The 27,400-nt window shown below is 37.3% G+C and overlaps 1 protein-coding gene across 12 annotated transcripts in view; it reads right to left on the bottom strand.

Moving 5' to 3' along the window:
• LOC150077316 (uncharacterized) overlaps nt 1–27,400 on the bottom strand; it is a 635,658-nt gene that overhangs the window by 12,249 nt on the left and 596,009 nt on the right. For 11 of the 12 annotated variants that reach the window (XM_090386756.1, XM_090386753.1, XM_090386761.1 and 8 more), the window contains 6 exons: nt 17,761–18,078; nt 10,109–10,320; nt 6,531–6,720; nt 6,229–6,319; nt 3,303–3,560; nt 1,053–1,220 (listed from right to left, as the gene is read on the bottom strand). In XM_090386756.1, the coding sequence (XP_090242882.1) occupies nt 1,053–1,220; nt 3,303–3,560; nt 6,229–6,319; nt 6,531–6,720; nt 10,109–10,320; nt 17,761–18,078 (1,237 nt within the window). The remainder of the gene's footprint in view (nt 1–1,052; nt 1,221–3,302; nt 3,561–6,228; nt 6,320–6,530; nt 6,721–10,108; nt 10,321–17,760; nt 18,079–27,400) is intronic. The other variant, XM_090386762.1, reaches the window with a different exon arrangement.

The following is a 27,400-nucleotide window of genomic DNA, read 5'->3' as shown; positions in this document are numbered from 1 at the left end:
AACTTCGGTTATTCTGTGCGCTAACGATATCAATTACAGAACAATATCGTTCTAAGTTCCACAAGAAAATGAAGCACAAGAGCAAGCATTTAATCGGGGGAAAAAAATCGTCCAATATAATGGACATTATAAATTCTTTTCTTTTTTTATATATTCATTTTTAATAACATTTCAGTGAAATGATCAAAAGCAAAATGATTTGTTTACTCCATATAATACATAACACTTTAAATTCTTTTCTCTTTCAATTTATTCATAAACGTGCAAAAAGATTGAACAACAAAGAGTTGAAATTTGCTGCCTAGTTTTAAAAACTGTGGTCCCTGTAGATTCCAAGCTACTGTTTCAGTTATTATGAATCAATGCACGCTCAGTGAAGATCTTGAGAAACCGCTGGAACTAAGGCAATATTTAAAAGCATAATATTTCAAATTTGTAGCGATAAGCTTCTCCCATTAGCCTCACTGCCAGGAAACGATGGTGGTTACAAAGTCAGCGAAAAGGTATCTTTAGAACCTTGGTGAATGGTTGGTTTAGGGGAAGGGCCACTATCTTGTTTTCTTTCTTATATAGCAAGCGTTTTGGATTCCCCTTCTGTGTCGCGTCCCGCGTGCTGTGCATCCTTCCCTCCCCATTACTTTTCACGGCCTTCATGATTATATTAAAAATATATAAAATGCTGCCATGGTAACACAGTGGAATGTACTGACTTGGTGAGAAAGGTAAACTACAGTCGAATTTCCACTAATGAGAATTTTCCTACTCCATAAAATAAATTAATGGGCAGCTGCAATAAGACGGTTTCTAGGTTTTAATTCTGCTAGCTTTGTACCCAATGTAATGCAGAAACATCGATGGTATAGATCGGTTATTTTCTGAGCTATCGATGGCATTTAATTGGAAATGCGTTCCATCAAGGGTCTGCTGACCCTTGATGGAACGCAAAAGAAGATGAGAATAGTAATACTCAAATTTAGTTAACCCCATGTTCGCTTCGATAATTTCATAAAATAACGAAGCTGAAAATAATGTTTAACCGGCATTTTACTTACCTAAAATCTTGGAGATATTAGAGTTGTGCATATCTGGACACGCCTTCAAAATTTTTCGGCGTTCATCTTTTGCCCATACCATGAAGGCATTCATAGGACGCTTGATATGAGGTTTCCCATCTGCATCTTTCTTAGCTTGGCGGATTATCTTGGCACCTAACAATTTGCCTTTTATAAAAGAAAGAAAATGTTTATTAGTTTTATCATCGGGTTAAATTACTTATTAAATCACACAATTAGTATAGGTTTCTAAATCAGGGAATTGAGATGGATGGACAGTAAATAAAATTAAATAACAAGTTTTGCCAATTAATTATGCGTACATTTTAATTGTACCATGGTCAAATCATTTACTTAAAAACAGCAGCCGATTTTACAATTTTTAAAATATTTTCCCCAGGTCTTCAAGGTCAATGGGCTCAGGATCCAACAGTTACTGTCAGAAGTAATTTTTTTTAAACCCTATTTACTTATTCATTACAGTTAAATCCTTTTTTTTCCCCCTCCGATTCTTTCAAATATCATGCATATTAAAATACTCTATGTCGTAATGTGTCGTAAAAAGAACAGTTTTATTTCTTAGAATTTTCAAATTAGTCATTAAAAAAACCCACTGCAAATTCCAGATGCAGGGGCCAATCAGGAACAAAAGAAAGGGCGCTTTAATTAAACGTACGCTATTTGTACATTTAAGAAATCCGGTAGTCTTAATAGTAAACTCTTAAAAATATTTTCTTAATTAAAAAACAGTTCTTTTACTCTTGTTTTAAATGTGTTTATAATTATTACAGAGAGCGTGAATTGAAAATACAAAAAGAGATTAAGTATGCATTTTTAAAAGCTATTTCGTGCCACTTCTCGTGAATTCGATTGTAGTTTCTCTAGTGTGGGAAAGATGGCACCACTTATCAAATAGCGCTTATCGTCCCCGAACTTTGTCCCGTGATTTGTATGCAACGCAATACAATTGCAAACCTGCTCTACCGCATGGGGAAGCAGGTTTTGGATTCGTTCAGTGCTCTGATATCTCAAGGCGTCGGAGGAAATTCTCATTTATTCGATTTAAAAATAGCAAAGCGACAGCCACTTGTTTAAAAGACCATTTCGAATACGTTCTTTTACACAAAATAAAAGAAATCTCTGCAAGAGCGGATCCATCCAACGCAGAAGCGTAACATGCTTTTGGAATAATCTTGGAGGAAGGATAATTTCCCCAATTATCCCTCACTGGATCCGCGCATGCATATCGAACACCTTTTATGAACCAACCTAAATAAAAACCGAAATAAGTCCTACAAAATTTAGCCGATTTCTGCTTTTACATAAACTTCAATAATTGCATTTATAAAGACTACATTTTAGCGAGAGTTTCTTCTTTTTTCTTTGTAAAATACTCAGTAATCGGTTTAACATTTATTACCGGAGATTTTCAATGAGATTACAGCGAAAACATTCCAACAGCTACCAATCTGTAACTTGCGGAACGATGAATTACGCCAAACACAAAAATGAATAAATGCTGTAGAAGCAAAAGCCAAAAACACTTTGCGAAACCCTTGAATATTTCAGTGTCTCTAGTCTTTGGTAGCGACTTTACACTTCTTTGCGTACGAGCACACGCACATAAGTCAATCTTGGTCTGATTAAAGCTTTATTTATATTCTGGCAGCCAAAAACACAACCACAACCGCAACAAAAAACAAACTACGGATAAATTAATAAAACTTTGTTAATTTAATTTAAGTTAATCGCCGAAGCTGGGGCAGCGTGGCACTTTTCAATTTAAAAATCCATCGGATAAAACCGAACTTAAGAAATGATTCCTCGTAATGACTTTCAACTATTAAATTACGTGAATCACCGAAGACTACTCGTGTTTTTTTTTCACTCTTTCGTTTTATTTTATATTAGAACTTTCTGCCATCTTTTTAATCCAGTTTACCTCAAAATAAAAGAAAAGTTTGGTTAACCATTACTTCGAGTCCCAGTAAATTATCTCTAGGAAATGCATTTAATCTTCGGTAAAAAGATACTTCCAACATATTAAGTGATTGACAATCAGCGACTTCTTTTAAGACTGCAACTTGTGACTTAATAAAATCTCAGTATTCTACTGTAATGGATGGTGTGTTGCCAATTCAATTAACAGTGGGCTCATATAATTAACAACTGGATCGCTAAATGAGACCAACTGCTCGTTCGAACCTGTGGCAGCACACCCTTGATGTAATATAACCGAAATGGACGTACTTTGACAGGTGACGATTGTATCTCCCTTTTTTTCGCTGTCGCTCAGAGTAGAATCGCTGCTGTCTTTCCGAGATGAGGAACCACTGGCAGCATTTCCAGCTGACTGAGGCAAGTACATGTGAAGTGGAAACTGTTTATCGATACTGGAAAGATCGGGCATTGTGTTATGATTAGCCTGCAACATTCCCGCTCCTCCTGGGATGGTGGAAGAAAGAAGCCCGTCTTTGCCACCTCCTAGATTAGCTGACATCAGATTACCTAGGAAACAGAAAATAATATAAAAATGGTCTATAGCGCTTTACATTCTATTTGAAATTTTTAAACGTTGATGTTAAAAATACTTCTATGGCTGCTTTTCCTAATATCATTATCGAAAATCTATAAATATCCCAAAAATTCTGATTTGAACCGAAAATATTATGTTTTTGATGATGGCAAATAACCATTGCCAGATAACATACTCCTATATCTCATCTAAATATTGCTGTTTTCATATAGCCACGCCAGATGAAATTTAAAATTGTGGTACTGGGCGCCGATGTGATTTATGAAGTCTGTCCGGAGAGGACTTATCCCCATCCTCAATGCAACTGAAATGTCTACATTTGGTGGGACCATCGTGTCCCTTCGAAATCTTCGTCTGTTCAAGTGCTAAGAACTTGCTGGACGGCCCAATGAAGTACGAATCAGGTTAAAAGGAACAATTTAAATCCAAAGTAAACACCTCTGAAACACATCATACCATATGAACTGGTGCGTTATGACCCACGTAGTCCATGCACCACTAAATTCCAATACAAACCATGGACAGAAATTGGACTCGGTTTTAAAAGATCCAAGTCAATGGATCTTTTAAAACCGTTCAAGAGCGACAAATCTGTTACACCATCACGGATCATGGTGTGATTTATTAATTTATTTAATTTTACTTATCAAATGGAAAGACAAAGATCCTGTAGTAACTTTTCCGGTTTTGAAATAAAAGCAGAATTGACTTTTTTAACATTGGACAATTTTAGATCTAATATTCACTGGTGCATTTTTCTTTTTTTTTTTTTTTGAGAGCCTTAATACTTTGTTCGGCCATCGCAAAAAATCATGTAATTTTTTGCTGTTGTTGTTAGGGATGAAAAAGAAACCATATCCAGAACAATAACAAAGAATGTGCATAGGAAAGTCGGTTGCCAATAAGATAGTTAATGGCATGATGCATTGTACCTTACTCGGGAGAAAAGTGCAGTAAAATGCTAATGGACCACTTGGTTGGCGTAGCCATTTTTGGGATAATTTATAGATTTTCGATAAGTAGTGTGGAAATCAGGAATAGATTACAGAATATAAGATTTTAATAGTAAACTATCCAAATAAACGAACATTCTCGTTTAATATTTAAAAAAATCGATTCTCAATAAATGATTTCAATTATGATTGAAGCAAATCCAGTGCATTTTGTGGAAGTTTCCTTTACTGGAACATTTTTTACTTTTTAGTCTCCGAAATATATTGAGAGAGAGAGAGAGAGAGTGTGTCAATCATAAATAGGAAAATACAAGAGGGATTAATAGGGTTAATCCTATTAATCCCTCTGTTATTTTCAGGCGCCTTCGTAGCCAGGTGGGAAGGAGCAGCAGTGCGTGGCACACGCTTCTTGATTAGACCGGGGTTCGAGCCCGTCACCACCGAATACGGAGGATGCGGAAAGGTCATTCAGGGAATGACCACCGCATATCCCGGAGCAATATGGCCTTAGTTGCTAATGTTCCTAACAAACAAATAACAAACTGTTATTTTCAATTAACACGAAATGGAAAGGATTTTTTAAAATCCTCAAACGGATATGGAGTTTGAATTATGCAAATTGTTCGGGATATAAATAAAATATCTTAAAATTTGAATGACTGTGGCAGCTTTCAGATTAAAGGGCGTCAGAAGAGATTAAGCAAAACAAGACATGTTTTGATTTTAAGATGTTGCAGAAATACTTTTTACGAGGCAAGGTTTCAGGAAGCGCAAGTCTCAGGAGCTACCATTGATTTTTAAGTGTACTTAAAGCCGTCTGTGGAGAGTGATTCACTCTTATGCTCGTTCCATCTAAAGAGGGAAAATTACTTAAAATTGTTCTCTTTATTCGGCACGACCAGAGGTCAGAGGAATGTACAGTTAGTTAGTCATTTTGATAAGAATATAATCCTTAACAGTATCTAGGTGACCCACGGTTCGACTTCACTTGAGCTCGAATTGTGGTCAACTCTAAAGCTTGTACTACTGCAGTCCCGTGTTCAAATCACAAGATGTCGATAACACAATTCGCCTACGTAGTTATCGACAGGTGATGTTTTGGACTCAGCACAGTTTGCAAGTAACTTATAATACTGTAACTGAGTTAAATTTCTTAACCTTAATATCGTGTTCTCCAGTAATTATTACTCTTCCAACTTTCTAAAACGTTTTGACCAAACTATATAAAATATATTATATTACTAACGAAATCCAAAGTGTTTTAGCAATCTCCCAGGTTAGGTATTTCTTAAGCGTCAAAGCAACTAAAGCTATGAGGTGTCAGTATATTATGTCCATAATTGCTTGTGTTCTTCGGTCGCCTTGCTGGAAAAATCAGGATTTCTACAAGATAAAGAATGAAGCCCTCACCTGAGACCGACTAACTTGACCACGTTGTGAGAAAAAAAAAGCACATAAAAGTTGCTCGTGTCATTGACGGGATTTGAACTCAGATCTTTTCCCACTTGGCGTGGAGGACGGTGATTATAATCACTGTCTAGCCAAGAGGGCTCGATTTGCCATTCTTCATGCTTTGTACTCAAGAAATAAATTTAGTGGTTGAAACTTCGTGTATACTTGGAAAGGCTTATTATGTTTTGTATTATTTATATTTGAAGAGAGAAAGAGATTAGTGGTCTATTATTACCTGGATGCCCTATGAGTCCGCCTAGTGGTACGGGTGGTCTGAGATGGGGAGGCAACGCACTATAATGACTGGGTAGAAATGATGGCGCCACCTGAAAAGAATATATTCTTGTTAACGTAAGAAAATGATAACAGCATCAGAAATTCAAATGTTATTCACACAGAAGCATTAAAAGATAACATCTCACGCCCTCTTATCCTTGTATGTAGCCATTAGGCAATGAAAGCCTTCTATAATTCGACGATAATTTTTATATTTCCTCCGATGAATCCATATTTTATGATCTTTGCCCTCCTACTTACCGATAATGAGGGTGTTCCTAGTAGGCCAACCGAAGTACTGATACTAGGAGTCATTGATGTCGACACCATTGATGATATGGAGAGAGAGGAACTCACAGGTGAAGTAGGTGAAGACGTCTGACTTGGAGAACGCCCTCCATCTCGTGGTTCTTGCTTCACCATGATTTGCGGAGTAGGACTGCAACTTGCACTATGAAAGATCAAATAATTATGCTTTATAAGAAAGGAGAATAGATTTTGATACAGAAAGTAGCTTAAATCACAATAAAATTAACTAAGAATATTCTTAGTTAATTTGTATATTCTTAGTTAGTTTTGTATATACAAAAATTAAGTGAGAAACATGAGAAAAATGTATAGAATGAAGTAGTTGTTGTAGGATTTAAGGACTATCAATAACTTAGGCCTTTAGGCCATATTGCGCCGTACATAATATGGAGCCCGTGTAAATTGCGTGTATTCTGCAGTCTATTTGCTGGACGAAAAACTGGAGTTACAGGAAGAACTCAACCACGTTGTGATAAAGGTCCATAATCCCTGGCGTCATTGACGGGTTTCGAACTGGGTGTTTCCCATCCGGTGTGGGAAGGACAGTGATTATACCAATTGTGCTACCCATGAGGGCACAGATTAAAGTATAAAATAGAGCAACTAAGTGCTATGAAAAATTTGTGGTTTGCTTTCGTGATTAGTTTTCTTCGACAGGTTACCACCAGATCTGGAAAGTGAATGTTAGAAAAATTGAGAACACTATACTTACAAATTTAATAAAAATGAAATTTGTACTTTGAAAAGAAGATATTTTTTATAATAGGAAGAATCTCTCAAATTATGATATCATTGCAATGATCAGATTGCAGTCCTTCCCTTTCAAGAAGCATATTGTCATGCGTCACTATCATTCGTTTCAATAGCGTATATCATGTCATGTCCCACTCCGCCCTGCTCTGTAAAGAACTAAATACCAACGACGTTACCAAGATCTCTATGGGAAGAGTGTTTGTGTCTGCAATGCATAAGAAGCCTTTAAGAGTGCACTCTGAACTCGCCACACCAACGTTCCTCCTGATATTGTCTTATTCTGGTCGGATGACTGGCTGAAATAGTTTGCAATCATGGCACTGTGTAAAGGTGTTGTTATGTACCTCTCTATTTGTTGAGTCTAGATCTCTTCCTTACATTCAGGGAGGCAAGCCAGCCGTCTCTTGCAAAGGATGAAATATCACCGAGCAAAAGTGGATATTATAACTACGGAAATGAGGTTTCTGTAATTTAGATTCTACGTGTATATGCGGGGATAGGCAAGTCCAAATCGCGTACTCTGCTTAAATCTTTGTAAATGCTTTAAATGTCAACACGCACACAGTTTTCTAATGTTTATATAAACACTCTTCATCATCTGGACTTCATTGTAAGAGTTCCCTTCTCTCCTCAAAAGTAATTCAAGTTCGATGATCCTGTTGGTTAGACGGGATTTCATTGTTCACTTTTTTTTTTTAATAGCTTTTGATTAGCTGTTATAGGGCACAGTGTGTCGGATAACGGAGTTCCCTTAAACAGAATTTCCTTTGTCTCGAAAAACAGGTGCTATTTATTTGTTCACTCTCAAATTCCCATAAATCACAGAAGCTGGGCAATAGAAGAACAGCATTGAATTTCGATTGATTTTGCATCGTGCAGATATGGAGGATATAATGAAAGGAGTACCCAGCCCCGGTGATCAACTGCTCCCAGCAGAATAAGGCACAGGGCTTTCAGTGGAAAAATTTAAGAAGCGGAACGATAATCAGGATAATACATGCAGAAGGGAGCTCCAGTTCATCATCATACACATCCTTCCTATGTCTGTGATGAACCGGAACGGTGTACCCGTCCATTCCGAGTCCTGATAAGACGCCATACCGTCGTATCTTCACCGCGAAAGAACTGTTTCATAAGAGGCCATTCCCTGCTTTCATGGAGACTCTAGGTCTCAACCCAACTATTTGTGGGTGTAGATGTTCCTAATAAACTGCTTATCAAACTTACGCGTGCACTTGAACGTTGAACGCGCCCATTTCTCAAACACTTTTGATGCCCCTGGAAACTACAGCTCCAGAATTTGTTGGATACATGTTATTCAACATTGATGATTTCAGCCGGCTGTTATATAGACATTACTACATATTTTCTTTCTTTTTAGTCATTAGTTGGACACATAGACTTCTCTGGGTGCTTCTACTTAAATTCAGGTGACAACTAATCGATTTTATGAGCCCAGCATCGACAACTTCAAATCAAGTTTATCCGCTTGGATTTTAGTTAAATTCGCAGCCACCATTCACGGAAAATAAAGAAAAGAGATTCAGTATAGCATTGAGTCGGCTAAATAATGTGACGTTTTGGCCCTCTATGTACAATACTTTCGTTATTTCATTTTGTAATGAACAGCAATTGCACGAATCAACAAACCAGCAGCGTAACGTCCGACAATAATATCCCTCTGGAAATCGTTCAGATCGGCCATGACCAGAACAACAACTAACTTGTGTGGCCCATACGCCTTTATTACATACCTGTTTGAGTCATTTACTATTATTAGCCTTGGACAATAATAGCCTTGGGGCCCCGTCTCTCCAAGGCTATTATTGTCCACCATCCAGTGTAAAACCCCTGGCATTGCTGCTGTGAAGGGTATATTGTATATACCACGTTTGTATACAATAAAGATTTTATATATATATATATATATATATATATATTAGTGGCAAGCAAGCTTGTACAGAAAAAACAAAAACATTTTACCTATCCGCCAGCTCCAATAGTTTTAGTTCTTCCTTGAATTTCAAACTGTCCACTTACACGACAACGGCAGATGGAAGCTTGTTCCAGCAATCAATAATCTGCTGGTTGAAGGCAGACTTCCGTACATCTATTCGGCAGCCATCGTTCCTCAATTAGAATTTATGTCCCTCGTCATGTGCACAGTCTAAAGAAGAATCCCATCAGCATTGAGATTGTCCAATCCATTCAAAGCCTTATACACCTCAATCAGATCACCTCGCAGGTGCCTAGTCTCCAGACACTGCAATTTACAGAACTTAGCCTTTCATGGTAAGAGCCCCCTTCTCTGTACTCGTTCCAGCACCTCTACTCCTTCCTAAACTAACGCCTCAGACCTGTATGCCGTACTCAAGATGTGGCTTGACCATTGCCTTATGCAGTACCCCAGGTATCTTTTTCATTTTCCGCTACACTGTGGTAATGCCATACAATTGGTACGTACTCTAGGATTACTGCTTGTTTATATACAACTCTACAAAGATTTATAAGTGGAAAAAACTAATTCTACTGAATAATCAGAATAAGTCATCAGAGCAGCAATCTTTGTGTTATTTTTATACTGCGCTTAGACAATTTTCCTACACATATAAACATAGAAATAGGTTTTCCATTACTAAAATCAAAAGATACTTAATATCTTAAAAGTGCATTTATTTATAAAATAAAGTAGAATTGCGTCATATTTGAAAATTACTTGAGCAACAATGTCTAACTTGTTTATCTTATAATTAAATAAGGAAATTGCCTAATAATACCTGCTAGTATTGCTTCCCGATGTCTTTGGCTTGCTGAGGTTGAGTGGGGCATCTGCGTCAGGTGCAGGGTCGGAGTTACCGGGAGTAGGAGTCCTATGTCCAGTTGGGCTGGGACCTCCGGCGGTCAAACGGTTGGGGGTTAAAGGGCTAGACGATATAGGGATGAGAGGGGGAGCGGATGTTACCCAAGGCTGTAAAGGAGACATTGACACCTACAAAGAAACAAACCGACTGGGATAAATGTAGGCAACTTATTAATAACGAAAATAAAACTTCATGAAGCTTTAAATGTTGTAGTTGGAAACCACATAACATTATCATTGTTGTCAACACTGAAATATATTTCAAATTCAGATCTTTGCTTCACAGCGCTATTTTCAAGCTGTTTCCAGATCCCGTGTATATTGGAAGGACTGCCTGTTGTAAAAAAGGGATGTGTGGCAGTCAGAAAACATCTAATAAGCATATTTTAAGAAAGTGCATACAAATATAGTCATACTTTTCAAAGTTTATAAACATAAAAAGAATAATTTTTTGGTGCTTTCGCTTATGCGTAAACCCCCTATTGTCTTCACCATGTCGGTCTGTCAGCATCTGACAACTCGATTCCCAGTGGACGGATTTTCACTAAATTTTATATTTTTCTCTTTTAGAAAGATTTGTCAAGCCATCCCAGATTTGTGAAAAATTTTTTTCATGCATATCAAATGGCGCACTAGATATTGTTTGTTGCTGTACACTGATTGGAAAAATGAATGGGAAATATTCCAGATGTACAGAAGTGCTTCGATTCGCGCATATGGAACTCGTTTCTCATTGAGGCGCTGATTTTTGTTATCAGTTTACTAAATATATAAATCATGAATTCTTACTATTTTTATTATTATATTAATTAAAGCAGAAATGCGAATTACGTTGTTTAAGGTTATTTAAGTAAAATCTTTTAATTGTTATTGAAATCCAGGAAGAAATAAGCGCATTAAAAATGATGACTGCACACTACAATCGAGTAACGTGTTATTTGTTTATTTTATTAAATCATAAAAGATCTATTTAATGCGTTGAATTTAAATTACTTTTGTTTATTATTAGTTGATTAATTTGTGATTAACTAGTAACAATACAGTTATTTAATTTTCATTCCTGTTAATCACAGAAAAGGGGGAAAAATCAATTAATTTAAGAAAAAATCTAACGCGCCTGAACGCAAAACAATGCGCACATTACCCAACTTGTTTAAATGCATGATCGGACTGCTAATCATTTAACCAATTGGATCGAAGTAGTGTTCTTAATCGAGACTTAGATGTTTCTGTTATTTTAATTTTAAAACTTTCATCAAAAGAACAGTTTTGCGGGGGATCACTGGTACCGCTGGCACACACGTTTCCAGTTTTTTGCGTATCAATGTATAAAACATAGAATAGGGTTAGCGCGGCATCTATTTTTATCTGATCTGAAAGTACGCATGCGTAAAGTTAATATGCGCAGCGCACGTTAGCCCGTTTAGACACGTAAACTCCGGTTAATGTAGGTGAGCAGGTTCGCTTTCCATATATTTTGGGTAGTCCGTGTACTTGAAGCGCTCGCAGACGACAACTTTGGTTAGCGCTCCTATTATTTTGCGCAGCGAGTGCACGTAAAGCGAGAGTTTATCGAGTGATTCCAATTTTTCGTGCCTGTTTTACGCGCACAGTTTTTAACTCGGTATATTCTAGTGAGGTGGTTATTTTTAGTTGCGTGTGATGCGCACCGTTTTCTATTTCCTGGGGCTGTTTAATTTTATCCGACGCGATAAAGAATGAATGTCAGGAAGCCTGTGGTCACAAGTAAAGACTGCATAGTTACATCGTCTTTTGAGAAAAGCGCGGAGCCCAGTATCTCGTCCCCGTCTAACCTAACACAATTCATTTCTATCTGAGTGGCCGAGGTTTAAAGCAGATAGTCCGCGCGTTTGAATGTCAATACGGAAAGAGGCGGTTTCTGCTTGCGCACACCAAACAACCAGTAGCAGGACCGGACCACAAGAGACAAGAGCACAAGGCTGGTGACATAACAAGCCAAAGTCAATTTACTGAGATGTAACCGGCTGAAAGGCCCAGAGATAAAAGCATGAGAAATCAAAGGGAACCTAGGTACAATGAGTGCACGATTTGTTTTTGCTTTTATCATCCATTGTTGAGGTGCACTTCATCTGCATGAATTTTTCATGTCTTAATGCAGACCGATTGAATAATGAACATTTACAATGCACGCTAGAACGAAGCCCTCTTAATATTTCATGCTGCCTGCCTCGGCTTTTGTTCACCTTCTCCTCGATGGAACATGAAAGATTGAAGGGGGGACTCTACCATAGTACAGCTATTCTGATTCAATTTGCCCGGCTCTGTGGCGGGAACGGTGGATGAATTGCAATTATTTCTGCCCTGATTTACATCGAGCTGATACAACATAAATGGCTACAAGCAGAAGGCCGGCTTCCTTTGTCAATTTGGCTTCTCCCGACTCCGCTGCTCGGCTTTAAAGCGATATTTCGACAAAGAACGCTACTTTGTCATGAACACAGACATCCAAGTTCATCCGCATATCTGCGCGGTACACGATAACAGGCAGATATGTCTCGGCTATTACAGTCGCCTAATGACTATTCATACTCCGGATTTTATTATCGCTGCTGCCGCTGCAAAGAGAGAGAGAGAGAGAGAGGCGTGTTTTTATACAGTGGAGGTTTTCTGACAACTTTATATTTAGCTAGCCACATAATTTATACGTATCAGCATAGCACTTGCTTCAGCATGCATTTATAATAGGCTGTGTCTCTATAAAATTATTATAACGATGCTTTCTTCTTTTCTTGCGACTTTTACTAATGGATTGAAAATTACGCAACTGTGTAACTTCTTCGCCTTCCTTTTCATCCATTTATATTTCCTCGCTACGTTATATTTTGACTTTCTGAGGAGCGCATCTTAATTACTTATATTCTTAAGACCAGCTGAGTTTTCCAGGTAGCGAGATTTCGTGTAATTTTAATGCGATATCGCGAAAATATCTGTAGAGTGTCTCTCGTGCAGAGGGCAAAGCCGCCTTCTACAGAATCAAGTGATGTATTTATACAGGCTGGGTTCTCTCTAATCAAGATGTACAAAATCTACTATTTTTTTTTTTTACGATGTTATTTCTGCGGTTTCTTTCTTCTTTTTTTTTTTTCTGTTGGTTCCTCTAACTTATTAAACTGTTTCTGGTTTTTAATTCTGTTGGCTGGAAAAATTAATTTTGTCCTTTCATTGTCTTCTGCTTTTTTTTTTTTTTTCTTTTTTTTTTTTTTTAATACTTTTGAATTCCGGATTAGAACACTGTCTAGTGTCCGATAAATCGTACTCTAAAATGATTTCCTGATATTATTATTTATGTATACATCAAAAGACAGCTCGAGCACTTTTTAACCGCAGTGATTTCTTTCGCACTGTTTATCCTTCCACATTACACACTGATTCCCTCGACCTATCAGTTATAAAATGTAACTGACGCTTCCTGATTATTTGTACGCTTAATTAGAGAGAAATTCAAAAGACACGCGAGCCATGTTTTCGGTTTTATTTTAATTATTATAAATATAGTTATCGGAGAATTTTCTGATTTCATATTGACTTTTATAGCTTTGATTCGCAATATGTGAACGCTGTTAGTGTTCTCCATTTAAGTAGTCAGAAAAAAAGACAGGGAAAATGGCGTACTGCCTGCGTTGTAAACAAAACGCTATTGGGTGGAGATTGGATTGAAATATAGTATATAAATAACTGTTAGACATCTGACAAGGCCTACTACTATAGTTCGAATCAAATTCCATCAAGCTGTCAATGATAAACTAACAATTACAATTCGGTGCGCATGAATTTTGAATTCCGTTCCAATTTGCAAAAATTTTCATCAAATAACAGAGGACTACGTACGTAGACTAAGTTCTGTTGTTAGTCTTCATAAATAGTAGATATGGTTTCCGTTCTGATCACTTCCGGACTTAGCTAAAGTGATAATAATCATCGATGGAACAAGAATGCCACTGTTCAGCGCTGTTCAAGCAATATAAAATACTTTAATTTGATTGTCCGTGTCTCCGAAGCCGGGTGGTCAGGAGCGGGAGTGAAATAACACACGCTCTTTGAAGTAGACCTAGGTTCAAGCCCTTGACTGTTAAATACGGTCGATCTGCGAACCCGCACTGGACCAGCGTGGTAGATTATGGTCCATTCCCTCAACTGACTTGTTCAGGAGGCCTCCATCTTGCAGTGGATTGACAATGGCTGCCGATTTATTTAATTTTATTGTCTACGTTTCTTCGAGAAAGCCATCAATAAAAATGAAACTGCCATAATGTTTTTATAAATTCAAAAATATTAAAATAAAGAATTGGAAAAGGGTTAATGCTCCCTTTAAGCGCTTAAGAAATATATTCTTCGTAATATGTCAGATGGCAAATACTATTTAGTCTTCAGGGTGCAAAGATCGACAGTGACTTTATGAGTGTTGGGAAAAGACCTCAAGACATCGCTGGTTTGTAACCCTCGCGAAGCCCACAAAAACAGTGATCGCACCTAGCCACTCGGCTGGTTTTAACTCAGCATCACATTACGCTACGTAATGGGCTCGACGGTATGATTATTGACCCCAAAATGGGCGAATTATAAGAGTGACGTCAACCTCTCTATCCGGATGAATAAAGGAAACGGCCTATTAAGTATATCGATCGACCGACTGCCTTCCGGTCAGTGATTCTAAATTGGGGGCTGTTTATGCGTGAACTTTCTAGACTTGGCCATTTTAATCCATTTTGAAACAAAGATGCCGTTAAATGAAAACAGTCAGCCAATCCGCTCAGCAAGAATTGATTTTGGTTGGCTTACTGATATTCAACGCCAAGTCGGCGAGGAAGAAGTTGTATATGGATTTGATGTCCATGTACAGCTTGAGGGTCCTCCAATCAAAAGAATGCAATTTGATGGTAAAATGTAAACTTTTATATTAATTTGTAGGGATTTTAATTAAATAAGTATAATCCCTTTCATACCATGAAAAGGGAATATAAAATTGCCGGGTTAAACGTCAGCATCCTAAGAAGATCCATTAAAATAAAGGCCGTGTAAGTTGGTCGCCACGATTTCCAAATAGACCAGATATTTTTGTACATCTAAGGGATCGGTTTCATTCCTCCTCATAAGAAATATTCCGCTAGTCATTCAAAAGACAAAAGAAACTACTTATTTTAAAATCCTTTTCATGAACTCCATCATATTTCCTCTCTGATATATACACATAATGTGTACCACCCTAAAGTGTTGTAATTGCATTACGAAAGATCCTCCTCCTGATGGTTCCAGCAAAGCATTCTATTGGGAACTGAACTGATCCAACATTCATTGGTACGACGACCGATATTCATTCTTTCTTGTGGCTTCATATAGGCACTGATTTGGCAGTGAGGCAGTTAGATGTAGGTGAGAGCCTGAATCTAAAAATGACTTAAGAATTACCGAAAAAGAGAATTCTTTAGGTATTTCGACATCGATAGATGATGGAAGTTTAACTTCAGTTAGGAAAAGAGAACTTTGTTTAGCAATTATATCAGTCTGCTACGAGATAATTTTGGATATTATACAAATCACAAACACTATATTAACTTCATGCACAAGGAAAAATATTATTTTTAAAGTTTTATTAATTTTTATTGCACTGATCAAACAAGACTCACAATTTACACATTGCTCCTATTTGTGAATCCTGTTCTGTATTAATGATTATAATAGTTTTCGTTTATTTGAGTACTTCGGCAGACGTCGGATGGGTGATTAAATTGTAATTATCACATTATGTGGGCTGAAAATTATCAACCCCTTAATTATAATTAGGAATTTCGCGAGTTATAATGCATCTGCGTATGATAGGTCTCTAACGATTCAGACAGTTTATTAGAATGGAAGAAGGAGAATGGAAACGTGATTTAATTTTATTTAACTCTTTTTTTATTTTTAACTCTTTGGAGTTAAAATGCCGAAAGTGACCTGTGGTTCTTATAACACCCCCATCGGGTAAAGCCGTGAACCATCCGTTTGTGATATAGCGCGGCTTCAGACTTACGACGAACACATCCACGAACACGCGGAAAATGATGCAGAGCTGGAAGTTAAGGGGGTGGTGGAGGAAAAGAGTGCATTTGATTCAGGCGGAAACATCGATCTGCACAATCCGAAAAAAAAAAATTAGATTTCAAACAACGCCCTCGGTCCACGTCAGTTCGCTTTAATTAATCTTTGAACTCGCTTTACATCTTTACAGATGAATAATATTAAGATTATTAATTTTCTCTTAATTAAGAGAAATAAATAAATTAAAAAAATAACTGTGAGTTAAAAGTTAAAAGCATTCAAATTTTATAATATAATTGATATTATTACAATAGTTTGCTGTTAAGTATCTCATGAACTACTTAAACATTAGCTTTTCAAAATATAAACCAAAGAAAATAATTTCGTACATGAGAAGGAGTATGTACGAATTGCATAAATTGTATATGTATAAATTGCATCTGTGTTTAGTTGTATAAAAATTACAACCAACGCGAAAATGGTTCATGATGGAGGCTCTCATATGTTTTAAATTCAAACCTAAAAACTGAACATTTAAATTATTTCGCGCACTTGCCTTTGTTATGAGCAATGTGCCAGGTGTGGTGCGCCTCTTACACCCGCCTAGGACATCCCCTCTCCCCACTTGTTAATAAGTTAACGTTCATTTTGTGTTAGTTGTATATATCGATCCTAGGCTCTACTGATGAGACGTTTTTGTTTTTTCTTCGAATTTCAGTACTTCATCTGACAAATAAATAACCAGCTCAATCCAGTCGGTAGCCATGATGAAAGAAATCACCCTCCTCGGCACTGGACAAAACAAAAAAAAGATAAAATACACTTTTTTTTTAAGCGTCTGTTGTCTGTACGGTCTGTCCGTCTGCATGTAACAACTCGACTACTAGTGGACAGATATTTATGAAATTTTGTAATCAGTTCTATTAGAAAGATTTCTCTAGGAAACCGAAATTGATAAATAAGAAATCCGGCAATTATTTATTTTTTTCCATACAATTTATATGGAAAAAAAAGAAATTTATAAATTAAATGTACTTTCAATTGCAGACTGTTAGCTTGTAGTTTTAATTGAGACTGTCAGAGAGAGAGAGAGCGCTACTTTTATAGATTGCAAGGTAACCTAGAATCCCCGGTTGGTACTATAATAATAAATAATTAAGTCACAATTAGGGAATTTGTTATCTTGAGGTACGGAATTTTTCTTTATATCTGGAGGATCAAAAATGTATTTTGATTTTCCCGAAGTTTTTCAACCAAGAAAATATTTAACTCTAAATCGCCAGGCATTCGTTAGCAGACTGTAAAAAAAAAAACAAGTAATAATAGAAAAAATGTACAGAGAAAAGAGAGGGAGGGGCAGGATACCACATTGTTCCGTTGCTGTGGCGTGACGAAAATATTTTTAATAAAAAAAAAATTAAAATAAACCGTCCGATCCATCAGATAATAGGCATGGCACAAACTCGCGTTCTAATTGTTATCAAGAAAATCGATGTTTGTGGTACCTACCGTGGGTGGAGTGTCTCCTAATGCTGCGGAAGCCAAATGAGAGCTAATGTTCGGGGACATCTGTCGGGGTGGAGTGGTTGGGGTTATAGTAGGCACCGGGATGTGTGGTAAGCCAGAGAGCCCTGCAGCGGCTGTCATCATTCCTGGCACCGAGGTCGTAGCATGAGGCATAGCTGCCGCTGCCGCCGCTAGACTTCCCTCAAAGACAGGTAGAAACATAAGTCCCTGTGGAGTGACTGTTCCTGGTAATCCGGGAATGCCTGGTAGAGATTTAGCTGCTGCTGCGGCGGCTGCCATATAGTGGCCATTGAGACGAGTCTGTAAGGAATAATGGTAAGCCTTAGGAATCTAATGTCTGGTTTTAATGATTATTAGGGAAATACAATATTTCAATAAAAGAGGAGTGTTGCGGTTGGGAAGGATCACATTTTCCCACAATATATAACGGCGGTTATGCTACGACAGAACAACTACGGATGGGAGAAGGAGCCCCGGAAAAGTGTCTGATGGTTGAATTTCTTTATTTTATTGTTTCTGAAGTATTTTTGAGAATAAACTTGTCCACTTTGTCTAATTCCTTTTTTTTTCATAATTCCAGAATTAAGTGCAATTTTTGAAACATAGTGGATCTCAAAGCTATTCCATTAATCTGGTTTAAACTAAACCTGTTATAACATTTTATCAAAAGAATATTTTATAAATCAGTGCAGGCTTAAAATGATCTTTTTTACATTAAAACTTAGGAGAATGTAGAAGTCTTCAACCGTGGTAAGCGGGGCTGTGCCAAGGCATGGTTGAACGGTGCACCGGTCCCGGTCGCATGTCCAAAATCGAATACACCAAATCAATTTTTAGTTAGTGGGGTGCAGTATGAACCGTTTTCATAGGGCACTAAAATAGCTAGGCTAGACCTTGGTGGTATGCATATATAGAGCTGAATAACAGAATCAAATATTTTCATCAGCGAAACTTAAAGAATCTCGCTGTTGAAATTATGCCACCATCCACTTACTGGATAGAAAAAAAATGCATGCCGTGTCAGAAATATATTATAAGAATTGTAAACTTCCGCCTGACGCTGGCCAATTACAGTCCCACTGAAGAATCCATTTATAAAAAAAAATACTGCTGACTGAAACTTGAATGGAATCTGAAACCATTTCGAATCGATGAAGAGTGCCGAAACTTCTCTACCATGTCAAGAAATGCTGCGATATCAGGTCTGCGCCTGTCAAATAATTCGGTTTTTAATTTGTATAAAGATAATCAAATCATGTGGTAACATCGAGTCGATATCTCAGATTGTGGCGAATATACCCAAGTCCACTTTCCAATAGGGAAGGTAATGCATGCATCACTCTTAATTTATTCGTCAATAATTCGGAAATATTTGCGACACTCTGGCAAACAAACAGTGACGTCTCCAAACAGGTTTGGAAACCATAAGAATTTCTACAGAAGATTATATCATGGACCAAATTCAGTTAGGCGCTGACAGATGCCTAAGCAGATGCTGGACAACGAAAACCAAGGTAATTCTGCATAGGTGACTGACGCAAATTCGAAATACAAAACTATAGAGCAGTGTGCTATTACACGTTGTCACCGGTAGAGGTCATGCACGCGCACAGCAAGCGAAATCCCATAAAGATGGAAAGAGAACCAGATGGTTATAAGAAAAACAAAGATACATTTACGGTATATATATTTTTAAAAAGTTTGTTCGTTTAAGAGGGCTTCAGTATTGTACGCTAGCAGCAGTTCTCGATTTGTATATTCTTGGAAGATAAGTTTTCAGCTTGTGCATGGTACATTGAGAAGAGCATCACAGCTTGATTCCAGCGATAAACCTGGCAAAGTGGCTGACCTTTCGAGTAAGAAGACATTATGTCCCATACACGCAGGCCTACTCTTCACCATTCACTCTTACCATAAAGAGTTAGATATAATGTATAAGCACTGAATGATAATTGCTAAACTAATAATAAAATACAAAACAAAAACATTGTATCCATTGGCCATATGCAGTGCAATGCATTTCTGATTACTGGCCAAGAAATGAGCTTTTTTGTAAAAGTAATAGTTAATATTGTACATGACATAAGTGAATAATGGAAGAGGGCTGTTCTGTCTTAAAAAAAAAAAAAAAAAACCTCGAGCAGTTGTCTTGCTTGGAGCCTTGTGCAAAAGCTGCCTCAGCACAAAGGTATGCTGTAAGATATAAAACCTTACAAGTAAATTGTATATAAAGATAACAGATCGTCGTTCCCAAACTGAGAAATTTAATAAGAAAGGATACGTCAGGAATAGTTATATTGAAAAATAAAATATAACAAATCAAATAAATTGAACAAAGCGGATCGTTAAAAATATGGGAGATTAAATTAAGGAAGGGACTAATTGAAGGGAAGGGAGAGTCGTGAGAATTACTGCGCGAAATTTCTACCAACAGATGGATAAACACTCAGCTATAAGTACCGTAAACAAATATGAAGGTCTAAAACGGGTAGCAGAGCCATCGGTGAATAGGCGACAAGGGGGGGGGATCGCTCGAGAACAAAGAAAAGTGAGCTGAATTAGTTGGAACATCCCTTTGATCGGAGACAAACAGGAAGTGAGTACAGGTCTAATACTGTGTCCAGTACAATAGGGCTAGCGTCTGATAGTCTGCAACAGCTTGGCCCGCTGAAATTTAGGGTAGGTGTGAATCTAGTAACACCGTCTATGTCGGATTTCTTCAAAAGGGAACAGACGGCCTGGGAAAGGGATAGTGATATTAAAATGGGAGGTTGAAACTAGCGGGGATGGAGATAGCATGGGAAACCCACATTAGCGAATAGTCGGGATGTAAGTTTAAATATTGAAGTACGAGTGGTTAAATTTCTGAGCGAAGGTGTAAACTACAAAAAAAAAAAATACTTTGAGCGAAGGTGGGCCAACACAAAATGGCGGTACACTAATTCGGAAAACAAAAAGAGAGCGCGTGCAGCCAAGAGACGTCATTGAGTTGAGTTTTTTGTCGGTGTCGGTAAATATGAGTTAGTAAGTTGTGTAGGGTTAGATAAGTACTCAGGTCAGCAGTTGAGAAAGTCCTGACAAAGTTAAGATGGAGTAATAAGTTGTGTAGGGTTAGATAAGTCCTGTCCTGTCAGCCAGTTGGGAAAGATCTGACAAAGTTAAGATGGCGTAGTGAAGGGTTAGATAAGTTTAAGTACAGTCAGTAAGTTAAGAAAAGTTAGAGGAGTTTCATGATAGAAGAGAACAGTCGAGTAGTCCGTCATCGGAAGGCAAGGGTAGTGGCCCGTATGCAAAACGAGTGAAGTGTATGGAGAAATAAGCCTAGTCCGTAATAGGAAGGTCGTGAAAGTAGCCAGCGTGAAAATAAGTAGTGTAAGAAGAGGAATAACCCTAGTCCATCATCTGTAGGCAGAGATAAAGGCAAAGGAAGGTGCAGATAAGTGAGCTGAGAAGGTAAAGTTGTAATACTGAGTCCGCCAGAATAGCTGAACCGAAGGTTAAGTAGCAGTATCGAAGACGAGCCCATAAATTCCTAGAAAGACACAATGATGCCCTATCCAGACGTAGACTACAGCCCATTGAGAAACTAGAAGTCCTGAGATGAATGCCCTTGGCAAACGATGATGCCATTCCCAGACAAGGAGGTGAAGGACCCAAAACGGAGAAATCAGATTCGTAAAATTAAGTAAGTGACTAGTTATAAGGTATTCTCACTTACCTATAAAGGAATGTAGGAACTCTAATATCAGATTAGTAGAAATTTAGAAAGATGTTAAGGGAAGGTTGTACAAAGGTATACATAAATATAGAGATAATTCAGATGATAGTTTTGGGTTTTTTGAGTAATGTATAATCAGATATGTGTAGAAAGGTAAGGGAAGGAAATTGGACATTTGTTATTAGTTATTGTCTACCATATATGTATGATATATTTTGGAAGGGAAGGGTAGAGAAATACAGAGAGAGAAAAAGAACTTCTGAATGTAGCTAACCCTTTGGACAAGCATTAGTCCAGAAATTGATGTTAAATGTACGATTCATCTTGATTAGAGAAAATTTGTGATATCATATTCCCAAAGGCAAAAAGGGGTATTAATTAAATCAGAAGTTAAGAGTGAAATTCCAAAATGAATTTATAAGGTAAGAATTTGATTTACATAGGTTGTATATAAAGGGTGTTAACTAAACCTCTTAAGTATTTATTGATCATGTGTGAAGGAAGAAGAAACTATAGCAGTTTTCTGTAAGGATATTAATTATGTTGTGTAGAAAGAAATAACCCTTCTAGTGCAAAACTAATGTATTTAATCGCATATATATATCTGATGCTACATAGGCAAACTTGAATAATATTAGTATGTGCTTGAGTTTTGATCATTTTATCATGTTGTGTATATATGTAAATAAACTATGTTATGTTATAAATTAACGTGTGCTTTTGTCATTCTTGAACATCCAGCCTTTCCGAAGGGAATTATACGTAATTGAGAAGTTCCCTTGAATCTAGAATTCTCCTGTGAAGCCTAAGTCAGATGTGTAAGTGGGGGTATAAGAAAAAAGAGGTCTATATAAGTAAAAGGGAACAAAATAAAGAATATTTAATATTATCATTAAATAAAAACAAACAACAAAATAAAAAGTAAAGGCTTCTTCCTTCTCTCCCCCCCCCACAATGCAACTATTACGAGCTTTTAATTACGTTAATGAAGCTTTGGAATGGTACTGGTAGGCTTCTTCCATGCAGATACTACCGGGCAATTCAATCGGACGACGGCTGTCAAAATATTTGCACTTCTGTTGAATGTCCTGAAGAATGCATACGTCAAGCTCTTAGCTTTTCGTAAATTGTTCTACTCCTGCATGACTCTTAAGTTAGCGCAGTTTACAATTAATCTTACTGTCCAATTAATCTCTATCGTCTGTATATACATGAGCTTTATAGGATTGAAAACCAGGCATTGTGGTGGTTAAGAGAAGTTGAACAATTGTCATAAATGAGTCAGTTCTGCATTATCCTTGACGCATACTCTTAGACACTGTCTCTGAAATATGCATCACCATTCAGTTGCTGAACTAATGCTGATGGGTGTACTTAATCTGTAGGATATGACGAGCCTGCTAACTCCCACCCCTTCCTTAAGTGTACCTAATTTGTTGGATAATCTGTACGATATTACATAAAGTTCACAGGATAATCTCCCTCTCGCTCCTCCTCAAACATAAGTTTCTCCTCAAAGTTTGTCAATAAAGATTTCGCCGATCTCCATCATATTTCCAGATCATCAGTTATTTGAAACAAAGTGAAACGTGTGGCGGGTTATTTGAACACATTGCCTCTGCAATATCATTATGCATTAGCTAACCGCTCTACCGTTACAAATCTCCTGGCAATGTCTAACCTCACACTCAAAGCTTTTGATGATAAAGAAGATTTAGCCGTTTTATACGTTGATCTGGAAGCAGTTTTTGATAGCATAAACATAAAATCACTTCTCTTGTGCCGCTGGAATTGTTTTTCCACCTTCAGGGAAATATCCTTACTCATATGAAGATCTATATACCTCAAGAACAAATCAGTCTACACTAGAAAAATAACTGCTGGAGTGCTACAAGGAGGTGTTTTGTCCGGATTGCTGTTCACAGCTGCGCTCATACCTTTCATCGATCGCAATGAAGATATTTTGGTGTACGACATGAAGATACTAGCCCCCGTCCTGTCAGGAGCTGATCCAGCTGAAATTACCAATCCCATAAATAACAGGATCGTTGAGTTAGTTTTCTACCTCGAACAGTCTGAGATCATGATATTCTTTTTAAAGACGTCACCAGTGTCAAAATGCTGCCGAATAAAGATTCAAAATCGAATAAAGATGGTTTTGTTTGGTGCACCGTCTTTTAGACGGTGCATCAAACAAAACCATCTTTATTCGAATAATTTGAGAATAAGCAAGAAATAAATCCAGACTGTAATTTACTTTGCGGTTGCTCTATGCAGCAGAAATTTGAGGGTCAGCAGTCCCGATGCTTAAGGGGGGAAAAAAATGTATGCCGAAGAGTACTGGCTACTTAAGTGGGCCCTTCATGAGTATGAATTCCTCCACAGGCAGGGACAACTCAAACGGCGCGATAAATCGAATTGCCAACCACAATAAACAACAACAGAAGGCTCACAACTTCTGCCAAAATGCTAACTAGTCATTTCATCTCTTAATTTCTGGGATCTCGATACCCGATGCACAATCCTTAAGGTCAACCTCAGCTGCTGTCAAAAAGGTTATGTAGACTCAAACTGAGCGACAGATTCACTACCAGCCATTCAAATATTAGAATCGAGATATGGAAATATTTTCAACCCAATCTGCATATAGACGCCGAATCGCAGAGCAAGTTCCTGCTTCATTCAGCATGTACACGTCTCTCTCTCTCTCCTCTCTCTCTCTCTCTCTCTCTCTCTCTCTCTCTCTCTCTCTCTCTCTCTCTCTCTGTACTGTCGATTTGGGATCTGGTACAAACTATGACGTAAAAACTAATAATGACCGCAAGATTTGATTTGCATTTAAGATGGAAAATGTCGCACACGTTGTGCAACTGGATACTTTCTGTCGCGTTGTGTAATTGCACGCTTCGACAGTTGGGTCAACTGGAATAGATTTTTGTGTATATTTTTATAAGTATATGTAATTTTAATGTAAATATCGTATAATTTGCCCTTTAACTCTAATTCATCTTCAACTATTTTTGTTAGAAAATTGTTAACCTGTATTACACCTAACTTTCTATTATCGCAACTGTTAATACGGTGCTGTTTCTTGTAATATGTCTATCTTGTGAACTCCTCTGACCGTTTGGTCGTCCCGGAGTATAAACAGAAAATTTATTTATTTTATTAATATAACCTATTCATTTCCTTATTGCTAATCTCCAATTGTACGTTGCTGTATACGCTACTTGTCAAACCCCTAGCTGTGATGGATATTCATTTACCACTGTATCTGGTTGTGTGCAGTAAAAGATTATTTATCTATCTATCTGTAATTGCTTGCATTATTTGGTCTGTTTGGGACGAAAAACAGCATTTTCACACTGTGCTAAATACAGTACGTTGATAATCTCGGTCTGTCGACTTGAATAGATAGCCAAGTGCTTTTTTTATTTTTTTACTAGCCAGTCCCAACAACCTTTGCCAACCCAACCCAGCTGTATATTTACAGTATTATACAGAGAGTATGATCCAGATTTTATTTACTGCTATGCCCCACAAGGAGTCATATATTCAGACCATTCGATCTGCTTCGTTATGAGTGACTCCATCTTTACTCTTACAGACTGGAAGTGGTGGACTGGCAAATTGCCATAGAGGCAAACATTTTTGAACCATCTGGATGATTGTTATTTATTACATGCTAGAGAAAGTACAAGAGGCACAAATATCCTTAACTTGATTCTCACTACAGATCCAAATTGCATCCAAAATTTGACAGTGCAGATACTAATAGCGAGTGATGACTACAGTATCCTAATTGGGTAGTGTCCAATTTCTGTGGTCAAAGTTGGGGGCTTCAACTTTAGGAGATGAGCTATAGTGGATAGAGATATTTCTTGGTCTTTGTTAAACTGGAAGGATAACTAGAAGCTCTTAGTTAGGCGTTCAAATATTCAAAAGATTTATCCTGGTAGCTACAAATGCATTTATCAGCGAAGTTCCGCAAAAGAGGTGCTCAAGCGGATGATTACATGAGAGGTTTATGGATTTAATTGAGCAAAAGTGGTTCAGGATGAAATTTTTCATGCAGTGTAGACAAGTGGCCAGGAAGCACATGGTATCCTGTTTATGATATATAGGATCTTCACAAGTAGGGAAAAAGATGTCATTGTCCCTTTTTATACAAGGGATTGTGAGACCGCATTTAGAATACTGCGTTCAAGTATGGGGGCCACACGTTGGGAAAGACAGAGATTACCTAGAAAGTGTTCAAAGAAAGGTAACCAGATTGATGAATGGTGCTAATCAATGTCCATATGGAGAACAGCCTACAAGTTGTGGACTGCTAGGTTTGGGCGGCTAGTCATCTCGAGGAGGAACCTGATTGGGGTAATAATTCCCTGAAGAGGGTCATTAAAATGAATGAGAGCGATATATTTTTGATGACAGGAGAAACAAGAAGTAGAGATCACAAATATAAAATTTTGGAGAGTAACAGAAGGCTGGATTTTGAGTTTAATTCGGGCAACGTGTGTTGTGTTGTGTAGATCACGGAAATAAATTTCCTACAGTGATTGAGATGGAGAATTTGGTGAAGTTCAAAGCGGAATTGGTAGCCACTTTTTTTGGCGAGAGGGAAGGTACGAGTGATTATGAAAATATTTTCTTGCTTTTATTCTTTTTTTTTTTTTTTTTTTTTTTCTTTTGGCAGATGAAGAAATAGTCTATGCTTCCTTGCCTCATTTAGCCATTATAATATTAATACGAAAAACTTCATTTATTCGTTAACACGTCCAAAGCGAGCGTGCTAATCGAGGCTGCAGTCATTTTATCTCCGTCTTTCAGAAGATATATCATTCGCTAACATGGAATGATCTCCTGGGACGAATATATCTGTAATTCTATTAAAGTTTTCTTCAGGTTTGAATGAGAAATTAAAAACGCTATTTAGAGTCCAGAGTGACTATTAATTGCCATGGTTACCGTTTATATGATTGTAAAAGCGATAAGTAATGAGTACCGAAAACGATAAATAATTGTTGTTAGTATGCTTTAATTTGATTTAAAAAGCAAGGAGAAGCAAATTCGTTTTTAGAATGACACGCGAAGCGAGCATTAGCATTATGCAGAGAGAGAGAGAGAGAGCATAAAGTTGTTTACTGTACGAAAAAGAAAGACAGATACATCATCGGAAGTTTAAATAATCAAATAAATTGTTAATTTAATATTCATATTTCTGTCCCGTAATTACATCATACATGAAGAAACCAGTCTAGTTTCTCCGCAAAATGGGCATTAAATTAATCAAACAAAATAACCTTTAAAAGTCCCTGTCTTTCACGAAAGCTTTGATTCGTATTCACAAACCAAACCTGAGAACCATAAGATTTATAAAACTTAAGTACCAGAGTGTGGCACTAAACGATGACACAAGCTATAAAGCAAAAAAATCATGGCGTACGGTAATTAAGCGAGTTAATGGAAACAGGCGATAGATGGCGCCACATTTATCTAGCGCGTTAGTATGAGAAGGCTTATTCTCCAATGAGTACAAAGTTTGGAAGCCGTTAAAGGCAATTCATTTTTCTGTATATAAAATATATAAATGAGGTTCCTCTGTCTTTTGACAAAGCAGAAACAAGTGATCACAACATGCAAAAGGTTAGTAACGTTATCTGAGAAAAAAAAAACCGTTAACTAGTGTTTTGAAATTTAAGGGGTTTTGCTAGTAATGTGCGGTTTTTCATTACATAATGAACTAATTCATTGATTGCTATTAGAAAAACACAGAAAATTAGTTAATAGTACGCAACAAAAGGAAATACCGCTATTGAATAATTTACTTAATTTGTAAAATGTCCCCCCCCCCAATTTAAGGCTTAAATTCGACACAAACGTGGGGGGGGATCAAATACGAAA

Source organism: Mastigoproctus giganteus, chromosome 12 (assembly GCF_048544385.1).
Source record: "Mastigoproctus giganteus isolate SK-2022 chromosome 12, ASM4854438v1, whole genome shotgun sequence".
In the NCBI taxonomy this organism is placed as follows: domain Eukaryota; kingdom Metazoa; phylum Arthropoda; class Arachnida; order Uropygi; family Thelyphonidae; genus Mastigoproctus; species Mastigoproctus giganteus.
This window is presented reverse-complemented; position numbering and strand designations above follow the sequence as displayed.